Source organism: Pseudophryne corroboree, chromosome 5 (assembly GCF_028390025.1).
Source record: "Pseudophryne corroboree isolate aPseCor3 chromosome 5, aPseCor3.hap2, whole genome shotgun sequence".
NCBI classification, from domain to species: domain Eukaryota; kingdom Metazoa; phylum Chordata; class Amphibia; order Anura; family Myobatrachidae; genus Pseudophryne; species Pseudophryne corroboree.
Genome location: NC_086448.1, coordinates 212,751,010 through 212,767,961, shown reverse-complemented (window position 1 = coordinate 212,767,961; position 16,952 = coordinate 212,751,010). Strand labels below are relative to the sequence as shown.

General features: G+C 51.8%; 1 protein-coding gene across 19 annotated transcripts in view; it reads right to left on the bottom strand.

The window, feature by feature from the left end:
• The window catches only part of CCDC7 (coiled-coil domain containing 7), a 502,159-nt gene that overhangs the window by 296,236 nt on the left and 188,971 nt on the right, over window positions 1-16,952 (bottom strand). For all 19 annotated transcript variants that reach the window (XM_063922082.1, XM_063922092.1, XM_063922099.1 and 16 more), the window contains one exon: window positions 6,999-7,117. In XM_063922082.1, the coding sequence (XP_063778152.1) occupies window positions 6,999-7,117 (119 nt within the window). The remainder of the gene's footprint in view (window positions 1-6,998; window positions 7,118-16,952) is intronic.

Here is a 16,952-nt window from a genome sequence, read left to right as displayed (position 1 = left end):
TAGGTCCTCATCAGCCAGGGTATCAAACTTGTAGAATTTAGCAAAAGTGTTTGACCCCGACCAAGTCGCCACTCGGCAAAGTTGTAAATCCGAGACGCCTCGGGCAGCCGCCCAAGAAGAGCCCACCTTCCTAGTGGAATGGGCCTTAACCGAATTTGGTACCGGCAATCCAGCCGTAGAGTGAGCCTGCTGAATCGTATTACAGATCCAGCGAGCCATAGTCTGCTTTGAAGCAGGAGCGCCAATCTTATTGGCCGCATACAGGATAAACAGAGCCTCTGTTTTCCTAATTCTAGCCGTCCTGGCTACATAAATTTTTAAGGCACTGACTACGTCCAGGGATCTGGAATCCTCCAGGTCACTTGTAGCCACAGGCACCACAATAGGTTGATTCATATGGAACGAAGAAACCACTTTAGGCAAGAATTGCGGACGTGTCCTCAATTCAGCTCAATCCACATGAAAAATCAAGTAGTGGCTCTTGTGTGACAAAGCCGCCAATTCTGACACTCGCCTTGCTGATGCTAAGGCCAACAACATGACCACCTTCCAGGTAAGAAATTTCAACTCAACCTTGTTAAGCGGTACAAACCAGTGTGATTTTAGGAACTGCAACACCACGTTCAGGTCCCATGGTGCCACTGGAGGCACAAAAGGGGGCTGGATGTGCAGCACTCCCTTTACAAACGTCTGGACTTCTGGAAGAGAAGCCAATTCCTTCTGAAAGAAAATCGAGAGGGCCGAAATCTGTACCTTAACAGAGCCTAATTTCAGGCGGTATCCGTTCACATGGTCGACCATGTTATGGTCGACAGTCATTAGGTCGACCACTATTTGTCGACATTGACATGGTCGACATGGACACATGGTCGACACATGAAAATGGTCGACACATGAAAAGGTCGACATGGGGTTTTTAACTTTTTTTTCTTTTGGGGAACTTTTCCATACTTTACGATTCACATGGACTACGATTGGAACGGTAATGTGTGCTGAGCGAAGCGGTAGCGGAGCGAAGGCACCATGCCCGAAGCATGGCGAGTGAAGCGAGCCATGCGAGGGGACGCGGTGCACTAATTGGGGTTCCCAGTCACTTTACGCAAAAAACGACACCAAAAAAAGTTAAAAAACTCATGTCGACCTTTTCATATGTCGACCATTTTCATGTGTCGACCATGTGTCCATGTCTACCATGTCAATGTCGACCAATAGTGGTCGACCTAATGACTGTCGACCATAATATGGTCGACCATTCATACCGGAACCATTTCAGGCCCATATCCACTCCTGTCTGTAGGAAGTGGAGAAGACGACCCAGATGGAAATCTTCCGTAGGCGCATTCTTGGTCTCACACCAAGACACATACTTTCGCCAGATACGGTGATAATGTTTTATCGTCACCTCCTTCCTAGCCTTTATTAACGTAGGGATGACCTCTTCCGGCATCCCCTTTTTCGCTAGGATTCGGCGTTCAACCGCCATGCCGTCAAACGTAACCGCGGTAAGTCTTGAAATACACAGGGCCCCTGCTGCAACAGGTCTTCCCTCAGAGGAAGAGGCCAGGGATCTCCTGTGAGCATCTCTTGTAGATCCGAGTACCAGGCCCTTCGAGGCCAGTCTGGGACAACGAGTATCGTCTGTACTCTTCTTCGTCTTATGATCCTCAACACTTTTGTGATGAGAGAAAGAGGATGAAACGCGTAGACCGATTTGAACACCCACGGTGTTACCAGAGCGTCCACTGCTATTGCCTGAGGGTCCTGAGACCTGGCGCAGTACCTCTGAAGTTTTTTGTTGAGGCGTGACGCCATCATGTCTATTTGAGGAGTTCCCCAAAGACGTGTTACTTCTGCAAAGACTTCTTGATGAAGTCCCCACTCTCCTGGATGGAGATCATGTCTGCTGAGGAAGTCTGCTTCCCAGTTGTCCACTCCCGGAATGAAGACAGCTGACAGATCGTTTACATGATTTTCCGCCCAGCGAAGGATCCTTGTGGCTTCCGCCATCGCGACTCTGCTTTTTGTCCCGCCTTGGCGGTTCACATGAGCCACTGCTGTGACATTGTCTGATTGAATCAGAACCGGTAGGTTTCGAAGAAAACTCTCCGCTTGTCGAAGGCCGTTGTAAATGGCCCTGAGTTCCAACACATTGATGTGTAGACAGGACTCCTAGTCTGACCAAAGACCCTGAAAATGTTTTCCCTGTGTGACCGCTCCCCATCCTCGGAGGCTCGCGTCCGTGGTAACCAGGATCCAATCCTGAATTCCGAACCTGCGACCATCCAGGAGGTGAGCACTTTGCAACCACCACAGGAGGGACACTCTGGTCCCTGGGGACAGAGTTATTTTCCGATGTAAGTGCAGATGGGACCCAGACCACTTGTCCAGAAGGTCCCATTCAAAAGTCCTTGCATGGAACCTGCTGAAGGGAATGACCTCGTAGGCCGCCACCATTTTCCCCAGAACTCGAGTGCATTGGTGAACTGACACTCTTTTCGGTTTTAGCAGGTCTCTGACCATGTTCTGTATGTCTTGGGCTTTCTCTATTGGGAGGAAGACCTTCATTTGTTCCGTATCCAGTATCATACCAAGGAACGGTAGTCGAGTTGTCGGAATCAACTGTGACTTCGGTAGATTTAGAATCCAACCGTGTTGCTGGAGCACTCTCAACGAGAGCGCCACACTGTTCAGCAATTTCTCCCTTGATCTCGCTTTTATCAGGAGATCGTCCAAGTATGGGATAATTGTGACTCCATGTTTGTGCAGGACCACCATCATTTCCGCCATTATCTTGGTGAAAAATCATCGGTGCCGTGGAGAGTCCAAACAGCAACGTCTGAAATTGGTAATGACAATCCTGTACAGCGAATCTCAGGTATTCCTGATGGGGGGCATATATGGGGACATGAAGGTACGCATCCTTTATGTCCAGAGACACCATAAACTCCCCCTCCTCCATGTTGGCTATTATGGCTCTGAGAGATTCCATTTTGAATTTGAATCTTCTTATGTACAGGTTTAGGGATTTCAGATTCAAAATAGGTCTGACCGAACCGTCCGGTTTCGGGACCACAAATAGGGTTGAATAGTAACCTCTTCCCTGCTGGTGCAGGGGAACCTTGATTATCACTTGCTGTATACACAGCGTTTGAATGGCAGCTAACACTACATCCCTTTCCGATGTGGAAGCTGGTAGGGCCGATTTGAAAAATCGGCGCGGGGGCACCTCCTCGAATTCCAATTTGTAACCCTGGGAAACTATTTCCAACACCCAGGGATTCAGGTCCGAACTGACCCAGGCCTGACTGAAAAGTCGAAGACGTGCCCCCACCGGTGCCGAAGCAGGTGCTCTCTTGCCTCTGCCCTTACCTCTGGCGAGGAAAGAGGATTCCCGACCTCTTTTGGACTTGTGCGACCGAAAGGACTGCATCTGATAGGGTGTTACTTTCTTTTGCTGTTGGGGTATATAAGGTAAAAAATTTGATTTACCTGCTGTGGCTGTGGAAACCAGGTCCGTCAGCCCATCCCCAAACAATACATCACCCTTGTAGGGTAGTACTTCCATATGTTTCTTGGAATCCGCATCACCCGTCCATTGGCGAGTCCATAAGGATCTTCTCGCTGAGACAGACATGGCATTGGCCCTAGAAGCCAGCAATCCAATGTCCCTTTGAGCATCCCTCATAAATAAGACTGCGTCTTTAATATGGGCTAGAGTTAGGAATATAGTATCCTTATCCATATTATCAAATTGATCTGTCAGCTCATCTGTCCAAGCTGCAATTGCGCTACACACCCATGCCGACGCAATTGTCGGTCTTAGCACAGCACCCGTATGAGAATAAATACACTTTAAGGTAGTTTCTTGCCTGCGATCTGCACGGTCCTTAAGGGCTGCTGTGTCAGGAGACTGTAGCGCCACTTTCTTGGACAAGCGCGTCAGGGCTTTGTCCACAGTGGGGGGTGATTCCCAAATCTCCCTGTTCTGCTTAGGGAAAGTATATGCCATATAAATTCTTTTGGGGATCTGCGGTCTCTTATCCGGAGTCTCCCAAGCTTTTCCAAAGAATTCATTTAATTCATGAGATGTGGGAAAGTTAATAATCTGTTTCTTTTCCTTAAACATGTGTACCCTTGTGTCGGGGACAGAGGGTTCATCCACAATATGCAACACATCCCTTATTGCCACAATCATACACTGAATGGTTTTAGTCACCCTAGGGTGCAATTTTACTTCGTCATAGTCGACACTGGAATCAGAATCCGTGTCGATAGTAGTGTCTTGTGTTAAGGGACGCTTTTGAGACCCCGACGGGCCCTGTGAGTCGGTCCAATCTGAGGATTGACCCCCTGATGTCCCACCTAAATCAGCCTTATCAAGCTTTTTATGTAAAGATGCCACACTTGCATTCAACATATGCCACATGTCCATCCAATCTGGAGTCGGTACAACCGACGGGGACACACCACTCATTTGCTCCACCTCCTCCTTGGAAAAGCCTTCCGCTTCAGACATGTCGACACCACGTACCGACACCACACACACAGGTATTAACCTATAAGGGGACAAAACCCCAACCAGGCCCTTAGGAGAGACAGAGAGAGAGTATGCCAGCACACACCCAGCGCTTAATAACACTGGAAAAATATGACCAGATAGCGCTTTTATATATATATATATATAAAATGACCAGATTCCCACTCACTGCGCTCAAAATGCCCCCCTCCTCTTTTTTCCAGCCTGAATGTTCAGCAGGGAAGAGTTGGATTACCATCGCTCAGAGACTATGTAATCTCCAAGCGCTGGCAGAGGGAAAACCCGCCACTAACACAGGTCTAGCTTGCCATGTGAACAGGGTTTCAAGCCACTGTGATGTGGCTTTAAACCGCGTTCAATTACCCGGGTCGGATCTGGGAATGAATCATGATTGTGAGGGGACATTAAAACTGGTTTTATTACATATGGCACGTTTGTACTTTTAAAGGATGGTTTAAGACCTAAATTGATATTTATCATGTCAATGTGCATTAGGTCAACATGAGAATGTTGGCATGATCGAAAGATCAACATGCTTAGCATGTCGACATTCATCATGCCGACATGATAGAATGTAAACCTAATGTCCCTGGTGACACAGTGGTCACTTAGCTGGCCCCGGCAGCTGAAGTGCCTCCTATGACTTCTTCCAGGTCTTGGTGGTCATGTAACATGAAGTTCCAGAGCAGGCATCTAAGGAGCGGCATTCTGGTAAATATACTGTCCCTATCTCTAACACTAATCCCTCCTCACCCCTTCCCCTGTAAGTAACCCTAACCTCTCTCTGCAGCCTAGTTCTAACGCTCCCAGTGGCATCTAACCCTAACCGTTGTCCTTCTAAAGCCGAGTACACACTAGGCAATATATTTGGCCGGGCTGAGCGAATGACCGATAAATCACGAGCTCGTTGGTAGGTGTATACAACTGATATGTATGTGAACAACGTTGTGTCGGCTGTGTAGTTGGCTGTGTGTACAGGCAGTCCGGTGACTGCCCGTTCATTTGCTGTGGGGGTTTGACGTTACAGCTGGGTGGGCAATTAAAATGCCTATCCAGCTGAATTTACTTACCAACGTCAAGCGGTCGATCAGTAAGTGTTTATACTGACCTGGACTGTCAACATTTCACATGGCTTCATTCTGAGGATGTCGACATGATACCTTGTCAAATTTCTCATGTCAACCATGTGACCGGATTCCCTAGCCTAATATGAAAGTTATATCTGGTGCCCAACCTAATATGAAGAGTCATACCTGGTGTCCAACCTAATATGAAGAGTCATACCTGCTGTCCAACCTAATATGAAGAGTCATACCTGGTGTCCAACCTAATATGAAGAGTTATACCTGGGGGTAAATTTACTAAGATGGGAGTTCTATTTAAGATGGGATGTTGCCCATAGCAACCAATCAGATTCCAGGTATTATCTTCTAGTAGGTGCTAGATAAATGAGAAGTAGAATCTGATTGGTTGCTATGGGCAACATCCCATCTTAAATAGAACTCCCATCTTAGTAAATTTACCCCCAGGTATATCTTCTAGTAGGTGCTAGTTAAATGAGAAGTAGAATCTGATTGGTTGCTATGGGTAACATCCCATCTTAAATAGAACTCCCATCTTAGTAAATTTACCACCTGGTGTTCAACCCAATATGAAGAATCATAACTGGTGTCTAGCCTAATATGCACAATTATAACTAAGCAAGGCACTGTGAAAAAGTAACCATTACATTTATCTATAGGTGCATACACACTAGGCGATAATAGTAAGCGACGTAGCTTATTTTGCCCTTCCTGAGCAACGTTGTTTACTATATTGGCCAGTGTGTATGCCGCCGCTGATGAGCTATGCGCGGCCCCATGGGTCGTTGATGAACCTCGCTGTCGGACATGCAAGCAACTCAATTTGGACTATCGTCCAAGAACTGCATGTACGATATTGTTGTCATATAGCTCAGTGTGTACGCACTGCTGCCAACCACCCCGGCAGGGAAGGGAACACACTAGGCGATGTCGCTCATAGAGCACATCGCCTAGTGTGTACCCACATTATGATTGCTGGGGACTAAAGGTGGGTACACACTAGGCGATGTGCTCTATGAGCGACGTTGCCTAGTGTGTTCCCTGCCGGGGCGGTCGGTGGCAATGTGTACATACTGAGTGACCATATCGCTCAGTGACTTCATGCAGCAGCCAGGCCGTGCATGCAGTTTTTGGACGATAGTCCAAATTGAGCTGCATGCACGGCCAACAGCGAGGGTCGTTTACGACCCGAGGAGCCGTGCATCACTCGTTGGCGGCGGCATACACACTGGCCAATATAGTAAACAACGTCACTCAGGAAGGGCAAAATGAGCGATGATGTTTACTATTATCGCCTACTGTGTATGCACCTTAAGAGAACAATGTCTTATGCTTTGATTTAATCATGTAAGATCCAGTAAGACAATTTCAATACTTACCCCTCAAGCAGATCAGGTGTGCCTGGAGTTTTATACAAATCTTTGTTCTCCCCTTCCGGCATTTTTGCATTTTTATGAAGAGACGGTAAATGGGAATCTGAAAACGGTTCTGCCTCTTCCTATATAAAATGTAACAAAAACAAAATAAACCAAAATGTATATTCAACTATTTCAGTGATAATTAAATATATGATCTCCTATATATTAGCCCAAGTCTGTGACTCTGTGCTGGCCGTAACGCTGGGCGGAGTCACAGGCACAGATCTGGGCGGCTGGATGCAGGGCAGGAACAGTCCCCTCCCTCTGTCCACCCATCCCCGCCCAGTCCCCTCCCCATCTCCGCCCCTTCCCCTCTCTCCCCCCTCCCCGTACACTCCCTGCACCTGGTGACACTGCAGCCGAGGACTGTAAGCGGCGCTCTCACCGCTGCCTGCCGCACAGTGTGGAGGAGAACCAACGCAGACAGCCGCACCCGCGGCACACACACCACCCAACACCTCCACCCGCCGCACACGGGCCGCGCCACCCACAGAATCCACCCCCACCCAACCACGGCACACGGCCCGCGGCATCCCGCACCCTCCCACCCGCGGCATCCACCCAACCCGCGGCACTCCCGCACCCTCCCCCACCCGCGGCACGCACCCCTCCCCCACCCGCGTCATGCACCCCTCCCCCACCCTCGGCACGCACCCCTCCCCCACCCGCGGCACGCACCCCTCCCCCACCCGTGGCACTCCCGCCCCCACCCGCGGCACGCACCCCTCCCCCACATGCAGCACCCCTTCCCCACCCGCGGCACTCCCGCCGCTCCCCCACCCGCGCCACACACCCCTCCCCCACCTGCGGCACTCCCTCCCCCACCCGCAGCACCCCTCCCCCACCCCCGGCACGCACCCCTCCCCCACCCCCGGCACTCCCGCCCCCTCCCCCGGCACACACCCCTCCCCCACCCGCGGCACTCCCACCCCCTCCCCCACCCGCGGCATTCCCGCCCCCTCCCCCAGCACCCCACCCGCAGCACACACCCCTCCCCCACCCGCTGCACTCCCGCCCCCTCCCCCACCCGTAACACCCACACCCCGCAAAACCCCATGCCCCTCCCCCACCCGCACCACCCCCACCCCTATACAACCTCTCCCCCCGCTACACCCTCCACCCCACCCACCCCTCCCCCACACGCAGCACCCCCCCACCTCCCCCACCCGACACCTACCTCTACCTACCCCCCCCCCCTGCACCCTCCACCCCACCCTCAGCATCCACCACATCCGCACCCCCCACCCCTCCCCCACCCACAGCACCCACCACATTCGCCCCCCACCCGCGGCACACACCCCTCCCCCACCCACGGCACTCCCGCCGCCTCCCGTAACACCCACAACCAGCAAAACCCATTGGCCCAACCCCAAAAACCCCGCACCACCCCCATACCTACCTCTCCCCCCTGCAACCCACCACCCTACCCGCGGCATCCACCACATACGCCCCCCACCCGTGGCACACGCCCCTCCCCCACCTAAACACCCACGGCACCCACAGCATCCTCCACATCCGCCCCCCTCCCGCGGCACACGTCCCTCCCCCACCCGCGGCACTCCTGCCCCTTCCCCCACCCATAGCACCCACACCCTCAGCACCCCCACCCCTCCACCACCCGCAGCACTCCCTCCCCCAACCGCAACACCCCTTCCCCACCCGTGGCACCCACAGCACCCACCACATCCGTCCCTCACCCGCGGGACACGCCCCCTCCCCCACCCGTAGCACCTACAACCCACAACCCCCCCTCCCCCACCGGCGGCACCCCTGCACCTCCCCCCCCCTCCTACACCCACGCACCCTCCACCCCACCTGCGGCAACCCCGCACCACCCTTATACCCACTTCTCGCCCCTGCACCATACAACCCACCCGCCCCCTCCCCCACCCGTGGCACCCACAGCACCCACCACATCTGCTTCAGACGCCCCTCCCCCGCCCACTGCACCCCCACACATCCCCCACCCCCATACCCCCCTCCCGCACCCACCCCACCACCACACGTAGCACCTCGGACACCATCCGCAGCCGCTACAAGGGATTCCCTGAATCGCGGTGATCAGCGGCACGGATACGCACCTCCACCTCACTGAACCCACCCCCTTTCCAACCCCCCCCCCCCACACACACACACACACTGAACTTCTGTGAGTATAGTTGCTACCAATGGACATTGGATTCATAAGAAACACTAATGCTGTGTCCATTATGTGTCTAAGCGACACTGATACCTGTGGCCATTGTGTATAAGTGGCGCTGCTACCTGTGGGCACTGTGTGTATAAACGCCACTGCTGCCTGTGGCCACTGTGTGTATAAGCGCCTCTGTTACCTATGGGAATTGTGTCTAGAAGTGACGCTGCTACCGGGGGTCATTGTGTGTATAAGCACCACTGCTACCCGTGGCCACTGTGTGTATAAGCGCCTCTGCTACCCGTGGCCACTGTGTGTATAAGCGCCTCTGCTACCTGTAGGCACTGTGTGTGTATAAGCGGCTCTGCTACCTGTGGTCACTGTGTGTATAACCGGCTCTGCTACCTGTGGTCACTGTGTGTGTATAAGCACCACTGCTACCTGTGGCCACTGTGTGTATAAGCGCCTCTGCTACCCGTGGCCCCTGTGTGTGTATAAGCGGCTCTGCTACCTGTGGTCACTGTGTGTATAAGCGGCTCTGCTACCTGTGGCCACTACCTGTGGGCACCGTGTGTGTATAAGCGCCTCTGCTACCTGTGGTCACTGTGTGTATAAGCGGCTCTGCTACCTGTGGTCACTGTGTGTGTATAAGCGCCTCTGCTACCTGTGGGCACTGTGTGTGTATAAGCGGCTCTGCTACCTGTGGTCACTGTGTGTATAAGCGGCTCTGCTACCTGTGGGCACTGTGTGTGTATAAGCGGCTCTGCTACCTGTGGGCACTGTGTGTATAAGCGCCTCTGCTACATGTGGGCACTGTGTGTATAAGCGCCTCTGCTACCTGTGGGCACTGTGTGTGTATAAGCGGCTCTGCTACCTGTGGCCACTGTATGTATAAGCACCTCTGCTACATGTGGGCACTGTGTGTATAAGCGCCTCTGCTACCTGTGGGCACTGTGTGTGTATAAGCGGCTCTGCTACCTGTGGGCACTGTGTGTATAAGCGGCTTTGCTACCTGTGGGCACTGTGTGTATAAGCGCCTCTGCTACCTGTGGGCACTGTGTGTGTACAAGCGGCTCTGTTACCTGTGGGTATTGTGTGTATAAGCGGCTCTGCTACCTTTGGGTATTGTGTGTATAAGCTGCGCTGCTACCTCTGCCCACTGTGTGGATACACGTATCCATTACCTGTGGCCACTGTGTGTATAAGCTGCGCTGCTACCTGTGTCCATTGTGTGTATACGCGGCTCCATTACCTGTGCCCACTGTGTGTATAAGCTGCGCTGCATACACTAGCAGTATATACTACACTATGTTATTCATTGTGCCCTGCGGCCACTCTTCACGCCCTCACAAAGGCCTACGCCCCCTTGACAATCGCACGCCTTTCCCCCTTGCAATATTTACCCACTAGCATAAAATTTTTGGCAGGTAATACTCCATATAATAACAATTATAGCACAGCTGAAGCCCGTGCAGGGGTTAACGGGTCGTAGCCTTTTGCAACGGTATTTTGTTTTGTAACACCTTGCCTCTCTTTATCCTCTCCCTACCACCCTGCCTCTCCCTATCCTTTACCCATCGCACAGCGTTTCTGTACATTCCCTCCCCTCCCCCTTCCCCCCTACACCTCTCTCTTTTCTGTATGCCCTCTATATTGCCCTGCATTTCTGCATCTGTTCTCTACCGGCCTGCGTATGTTCAAAGGAGTGCAGGGGTTAACGGGGCGTAGTCACAAACGACTGTGTGAAGAGCGCCCGTAGGGCGCGATGAATCGCCTGGTATATATATATATATATATATATAGCCACCCATTTGGTCAACTCCCCAGTTTTCTGCAGTGTTTGGGGGTTAATTGCAAATTGGTGTATGAATTGGAGGCTGACCTATAAATAAACTTGCTCATAGGGACATAAAAGGAGAGTTATGGTAGACTTACCATTGTTAACTGTTTCTGCGAGGTACATTGGGTTCCACAGGGAAACATTGGGGTGTAGAGTGGATCTTGATCCAGAGACACAAACAGGCTAAAGCTTTAGGCTGTCCCAGGATGCATTGGGACCTCCTCTATAACCCCACTTCCAGGCACTGTGAGCACAGTTTTGTCAACCAGTCCAATGCAGGAGCAGGTAAGAGAGAAGATATTAGTCGCATAGAACCACATTCTCATGACACGAGAGGGTACCAGCGGCTAATGCCATACAAACCCATAGAAGCTAGGGCCCTCATTCCGAGTTGATAGCTCGCTAGCTACTTTTTGCAGGCGTGCAAATGCATAGTCACCACCCACGGAGGTGTGTATTTTCAGTTTGAAAGTGTGCGATCGCATGTGCAGCCGAGTGGTGCCAAAACGTTTTTTGCAGTTTCAGAGTAGGTCTGAACTTACTCAGCCCTTGCGATCACTTCACCGTGTCCAGTTCCGGAATTGACGTCAGACACCCGCCCTGCAAACGCCTGGACACGTCTGCATTTTCCCTACCACTCCCAGAAAACGGTCAGTTGACACCCATAAACGCCCTCTTCCTGTCAATCTCCTTGCGATCGGTTGTGCGAATGGATTCATCGCTAGAAGCATTGCACAGCAATGATGCCGTTTGTAGCCATACGACGTGCGTGCGCATTGCAGTGCATATGCATGCGCAGTAGTAACCTGATTGCTGCGCTGCGAAAAACGGCAGCGAGCGATCAACTTGTAATGAGGGCCCAGGTGCGTCAGAAAGAGCCTACCAGAACTCTCCTTTTCTGCAGCAGGTTACATTGGTTTCCACAGAAAAACATCAGGGATGTCCTAAAGCAGTTTGTCATGGGAGGGTATGAGAACCCGACGTCCAAAGAAAGCATCCTGGGAGGCTGAAGTATCAAAGGCATAGAACCTAATAAACATGTTCACAGAGGATCTTGCACAATTGTATTGCGGACGCGCCATGGCGAGCCACCCAAGAAGGTCCAACAGACCGAGTAGAATGGGCATTAATAGCAGCAGGAGCTGGGAGACCAGCCTGCGCATAAGCTTGTGCAATCACCATTCTAATCCATCTGGTCAAGGTTTGCTTATTCGCAGGCCAGCCACGTTTGTGAAAACCAAACAAGACAAAAAGGGAGTCTGACCTTCTGATAGAGGCAGCCCTCTCCACATATATACGGAGAGCCCGTACCACCTCCAAAGACCGCTCTTTGGAGGACAAATCAGAAGAGATAAAGACCGGAACAGTCTCTTGGTTATGGTGAAAAGATCACACCACCTTAGGTAAATAACCTGGGTGAGTTCTAAGAACTGCCCGGTCACGAAAAACTGCCCGGTCACGATGAAATATTATAAAGAGTGGACGACAGGACAATGCGCCTAAACCCGACACCCTTCTAGCAGAGGCAATAGCCAGTAAAAACAAGACCTTGGCCGAGAGCCATTTAAGGTCCACTGTCTCAAGAGATTCAAATGGAGACTCTTGCAGGGCATTAAGGACAACAGACAGATTCCATGGAGCCACAGGAGGGACATAGGGAAGCTGAATCCGTAAGACACCCTGAGTGAATGTATGAACGTCAGGTATAGATGCAATTTTTCTCTGAATTTATACCGACAAGGCAGATATGTGAACCTTGAGGGAGGCCAGACGAAGGCCTAAGTCCAGGCCTCTTTGCAGAAAAGCCAGAATTCTGGAAGTTGTGAATTTGTATGCATCATAATTCTTATCAGCACACCAGGTGAAGTAAGAATTCCAGACCCTGTAATAAATTCGAGCTGAAGCCAATTTACGGGCTTTTAACATAGTTTGGATGACAGCCTCAGAGATTCCTTTGGCTCTCAGGAGCGAAGCTTCAAGAGCCATGCCGTCAAAGCCAGCCTGGCCAGGTCCGGATAACGACAAGGGCCCTGTAAAAGGAGGTCTGGGAGCTGAGGAAGTAGAAGAGGACACTCTGTCGATAGACCCCGCAGGTCTGAGAACCAATGCCGTCTGGGCCACGCTGGAGCGACTAGAAGTAGAAATCCTTCTTCTTGTTTGAACTTCCGCAGGACCCTGGGCAGGCGTGACAGTGGAGGGAACACGTAGGGCAGCCGAAAGTTCCATGGAATTGCCAGTGCGTCCACGAACGCTGCTTGAGGATCCCAGGTCCTTGATCCGAAAACCTGAACCTTATGATTGTGTCGAGACGCGATCATGTCTACATCTGGTAGATCCCACTTGTCACTAGGATATTGAAAGACTTCTGGATGAAGACTCCACTCTCCAGCATGCATGTCCTGGTGACTGAGGAAGTCCACTTCCCAGTTTAGGACGCCCGGAATGAACACTGCCGATATTGCTGGCAGATGGAGCTCCGCCCAACGAAGGATTTTTGACACTTTTATCATAGCGATGCGGCTTTAAGTGCGCCTTGATGGTTTATGTATGCCACCATAGTGGCATTGTCTGACCGTAATTGAATCGGCCTTTTCTGTACCAGAGGCAGGGTGAGAGTCAATGCATTGAACACTGCCCGCAACTCAAGAATGTTTATTGGGAGGAGTGACTCTTCCATGGTCCAGCGACCCTGAAAAGAGTGTTGCCCCATAACCGCACCCCACCCCCTTAGACTGGCGTCCATTGTAGGCAGGACCCAGTCGCGGTTCCAGAAGGGACGGCCCCTGCTCAATTGCTGGTCCTGTAGCCACCAGGTCAGTGACATATGAACCTCCGGAGTCAAAATGATCATGTGAGATCTGATGCGATGAGGTAGGCCGTCCCTCTTGGAAAGTATTAACCTCTGCAGAGGGCGAGAATGAAATTGAGCGTACTCTACCATGTCGAATGCCAACACCATATAGTCTCTGGGTTCCATAGCCAGTACAATTGAGCGCAGTGTTTCCATACGGAACTTGGACACTCTCACAAACTTGTTCAGTGATTTGAGGTTGAGTATAGGCTGGAAAGACCCATTGGGTTTCAGAACTAGAAACAGGGTCGAGTAGTAACCTGAAGCGGCACTACCACTCCTGCATTCAGGAGCGAACCCACAACCTTTTGTAAAGTTTGCGCCTTTAACGGATCCGAAGGGATCTACACCGTTTACACTGCCCTGTGACTCGTGGTCCTTCATGGGTCCAACCTTGCTTGCTACCAGTGGCGGTTTTTACCTATGCGTTACAGGACTGCAGCCCCTCACCAGGTAAAATCTTCAACTGAGCTCACTGACAGTGAAGCTAGATGCAGTCCGTGAGACTGCGCTGGCTTCACTGTGACTTGCAGTGACTTCCTGTTGGAAGTCCTACCCAGTGCCGTTTCTAGCGGCGGGCGAGCCGTGCAATCGCACGGGGCGCCCGCCGCGGCACTTTGTGACTCCTTATCTCCTCTCCCGAGCGCTCCTGCTCGGGGGGCGGAGTTTCGCGGAATGACGCGTTTGCGTCGTGACGTCACGACGCATACGCGTCATTCCGCGAAACTCCGCCCCCCGAGCAGGAGCGCTCGGGGAGAGGAGATAAGGAGATACGCATGGAAGGAGGAGGCGGCCGGCGCGAGGGACGTGAGGCGGCGGGACCGAGGAGCGGGAAGATGTAAGTATCCTCTCTCTCTTTCTCCCTCTTCCTCCCCCCCCCCACTTGAAACCTGACTGCCGCACTGTGTAAAATGGGGACACCTGCCTATGGGGATACATGCCTGCCGCACTGTATAAAATGGGGACACCTGCATATGGGGTTGCCTGCTGTACTGTATAAAATGGGGACACCTGCATATGGGGTTGCCTGCTGCACTGTATAAAATGGGGACACCTGCCTATGGGGTTGCCTGCCGCACTGTATAAAATGGGGACACCTGCATATGGGGTTGCCTGCTGCACTGTATAAAATGGGGACACCTGCATATGGGGTTGCCTGCTGCACTGTATAAAATGGGGACACCTGCCTATGGGGTTGCCTGCCGCACTGTATAAAATGGGGACACCTGCATATGGGGTTGCCTGCCGCACTGTGAAAATGGGGACACCTGCATATGGGGTTGCCTGCCGCACTGTATAAAATGGGGACACCTGCCTATGGGGATGCCTGCCGCACTGTATAAAATGGGGACACCTGCCTGCCGCACTGTGTAAAATGGGGATACCTGCCTGCCGCACTGTGTAAAATGGGGGCACCTGCCTGCGTACTGTGTAAAATGGTGATATCTGCCTGCCGCACTGTGTAAAATGGGGATACCTGCCTACCGTACTGTGTAAAATGGGGATACCTGCCTACCGTACTGTGTAAAATGGGGATACCTGCCTACCGCACTTTGTAAAATGGGGACACCTGCCTGCCGCGCTGTGTAAAATGGGGACACCTGCCTGTCGCGCTGTGTAATATGGGGACACTTGCCTGCTGTAATGTGTAAAAAGGGGACTTTTTTTATTTTTATTTTTTTTCCCCTGTGGTGGGTGTGATGATATCAGACGAGGCTGCGCGCACTTTAATGAGACCACACCCATTTTAATCAGGCCACACACCCTCGTCGGGAGCGCGCGCGCCTTCGGCGCGCGCATGCTTTTTCTTTTTACGGCTATATGGGGGGGGGGGCGCATTTTAAAATCTCGCACTGAGAGCCAAATTGTCTAGAAACGGCCCTGGTCCTACCTGCCAGTCATAGACACTACAGGCAGTCCCATTGGGAGGCATTTTCTCCCTCCGGGACTGCCAGACCGGGCTGTGATAGGCAGAGAGCTAACCTCCTGTAGGAATCAAGCACCCTGCCGCGTCAACCCTAGCCAGCTTCTATAGGCTGCAGCTGATAGTGGTTTTGCACATGCTTCCTTCTGTAAGGTAGAAGCCGCTGCTGCTTGCTACCCATTTTGGATTCCCGAGTCACGGACCCGGGTTATTTTTCGTGCTGCGACCCGGGTTGACCCGACAATAACCCAAGTTATTCTGCATACCTCCCAACATTTACCCAACGAAAAGAGGGACCTTAATGCGCGACGAAGCCGCGCCTGCCCAAAAAGGAGGCGTGGCCTCAGGAAAAGGGGGCGTGGTTCCGCAGCAATGCCGCGATCGCCTGTCATGTCTCCTGTTTTCGTCATTGAGGGGGCATGCCCAGCGCTCTGCGAGCTGCTGGCATGCCCTTTCTCCCTCTGTCTCCTGTGAATAGACGCTGTGGGCCTGCGCACAGCGTCTATTCACCGCTACTCAGGGCAATGAGTGACAGAGCCTCCCAAATACCTCCCCCCCCCCCCAGCCCTTTTTTCTGCTATGGGCGGAGGCTGCCGAGGTAAGCAGGGGTGCGGGAGACTTGCTCACTTCGTGTTCATTGAAAGTCAGTTTTCTGTAGACGGGGTTGGGGGGAGGGGGTTTTGGGCTGGGCTAATATTCATGAGAAAGTAGCCTGTGACCTCACTGGGACTTAATGACATTACTGATTCACATTCTAAAAGGTGTCTCATACATGTAGTAAATACATGGCTTTCCTGTGACCCGAAAACAGGACTGTTGTGTCCATATCACAGTCTTCTCTCCATGGTTACAATATCAGACAGCAGTTTAAGTTTCAATATCAAAACAGGACAAACCCATACCTCACAACATTGTCACTGGAAAATTGGCACAGCCGGACCCTATACAAAAGTTTTCATTGGCCGAAATAATGGCACGAGAGGCATGTATGTAACATGTATAGCAATAAAGGTATGCAGTCAGAATGTCAATACCACAATGTCGACACATACAGAACGACAACATTCAACATGCCGACATTCACTGACATAATGTTGACATTGTTAGAATGTCAACAACCAGAATGTCGACCCCCAAATTTGGGGTTAGGCTGCAATTAGAGTTAA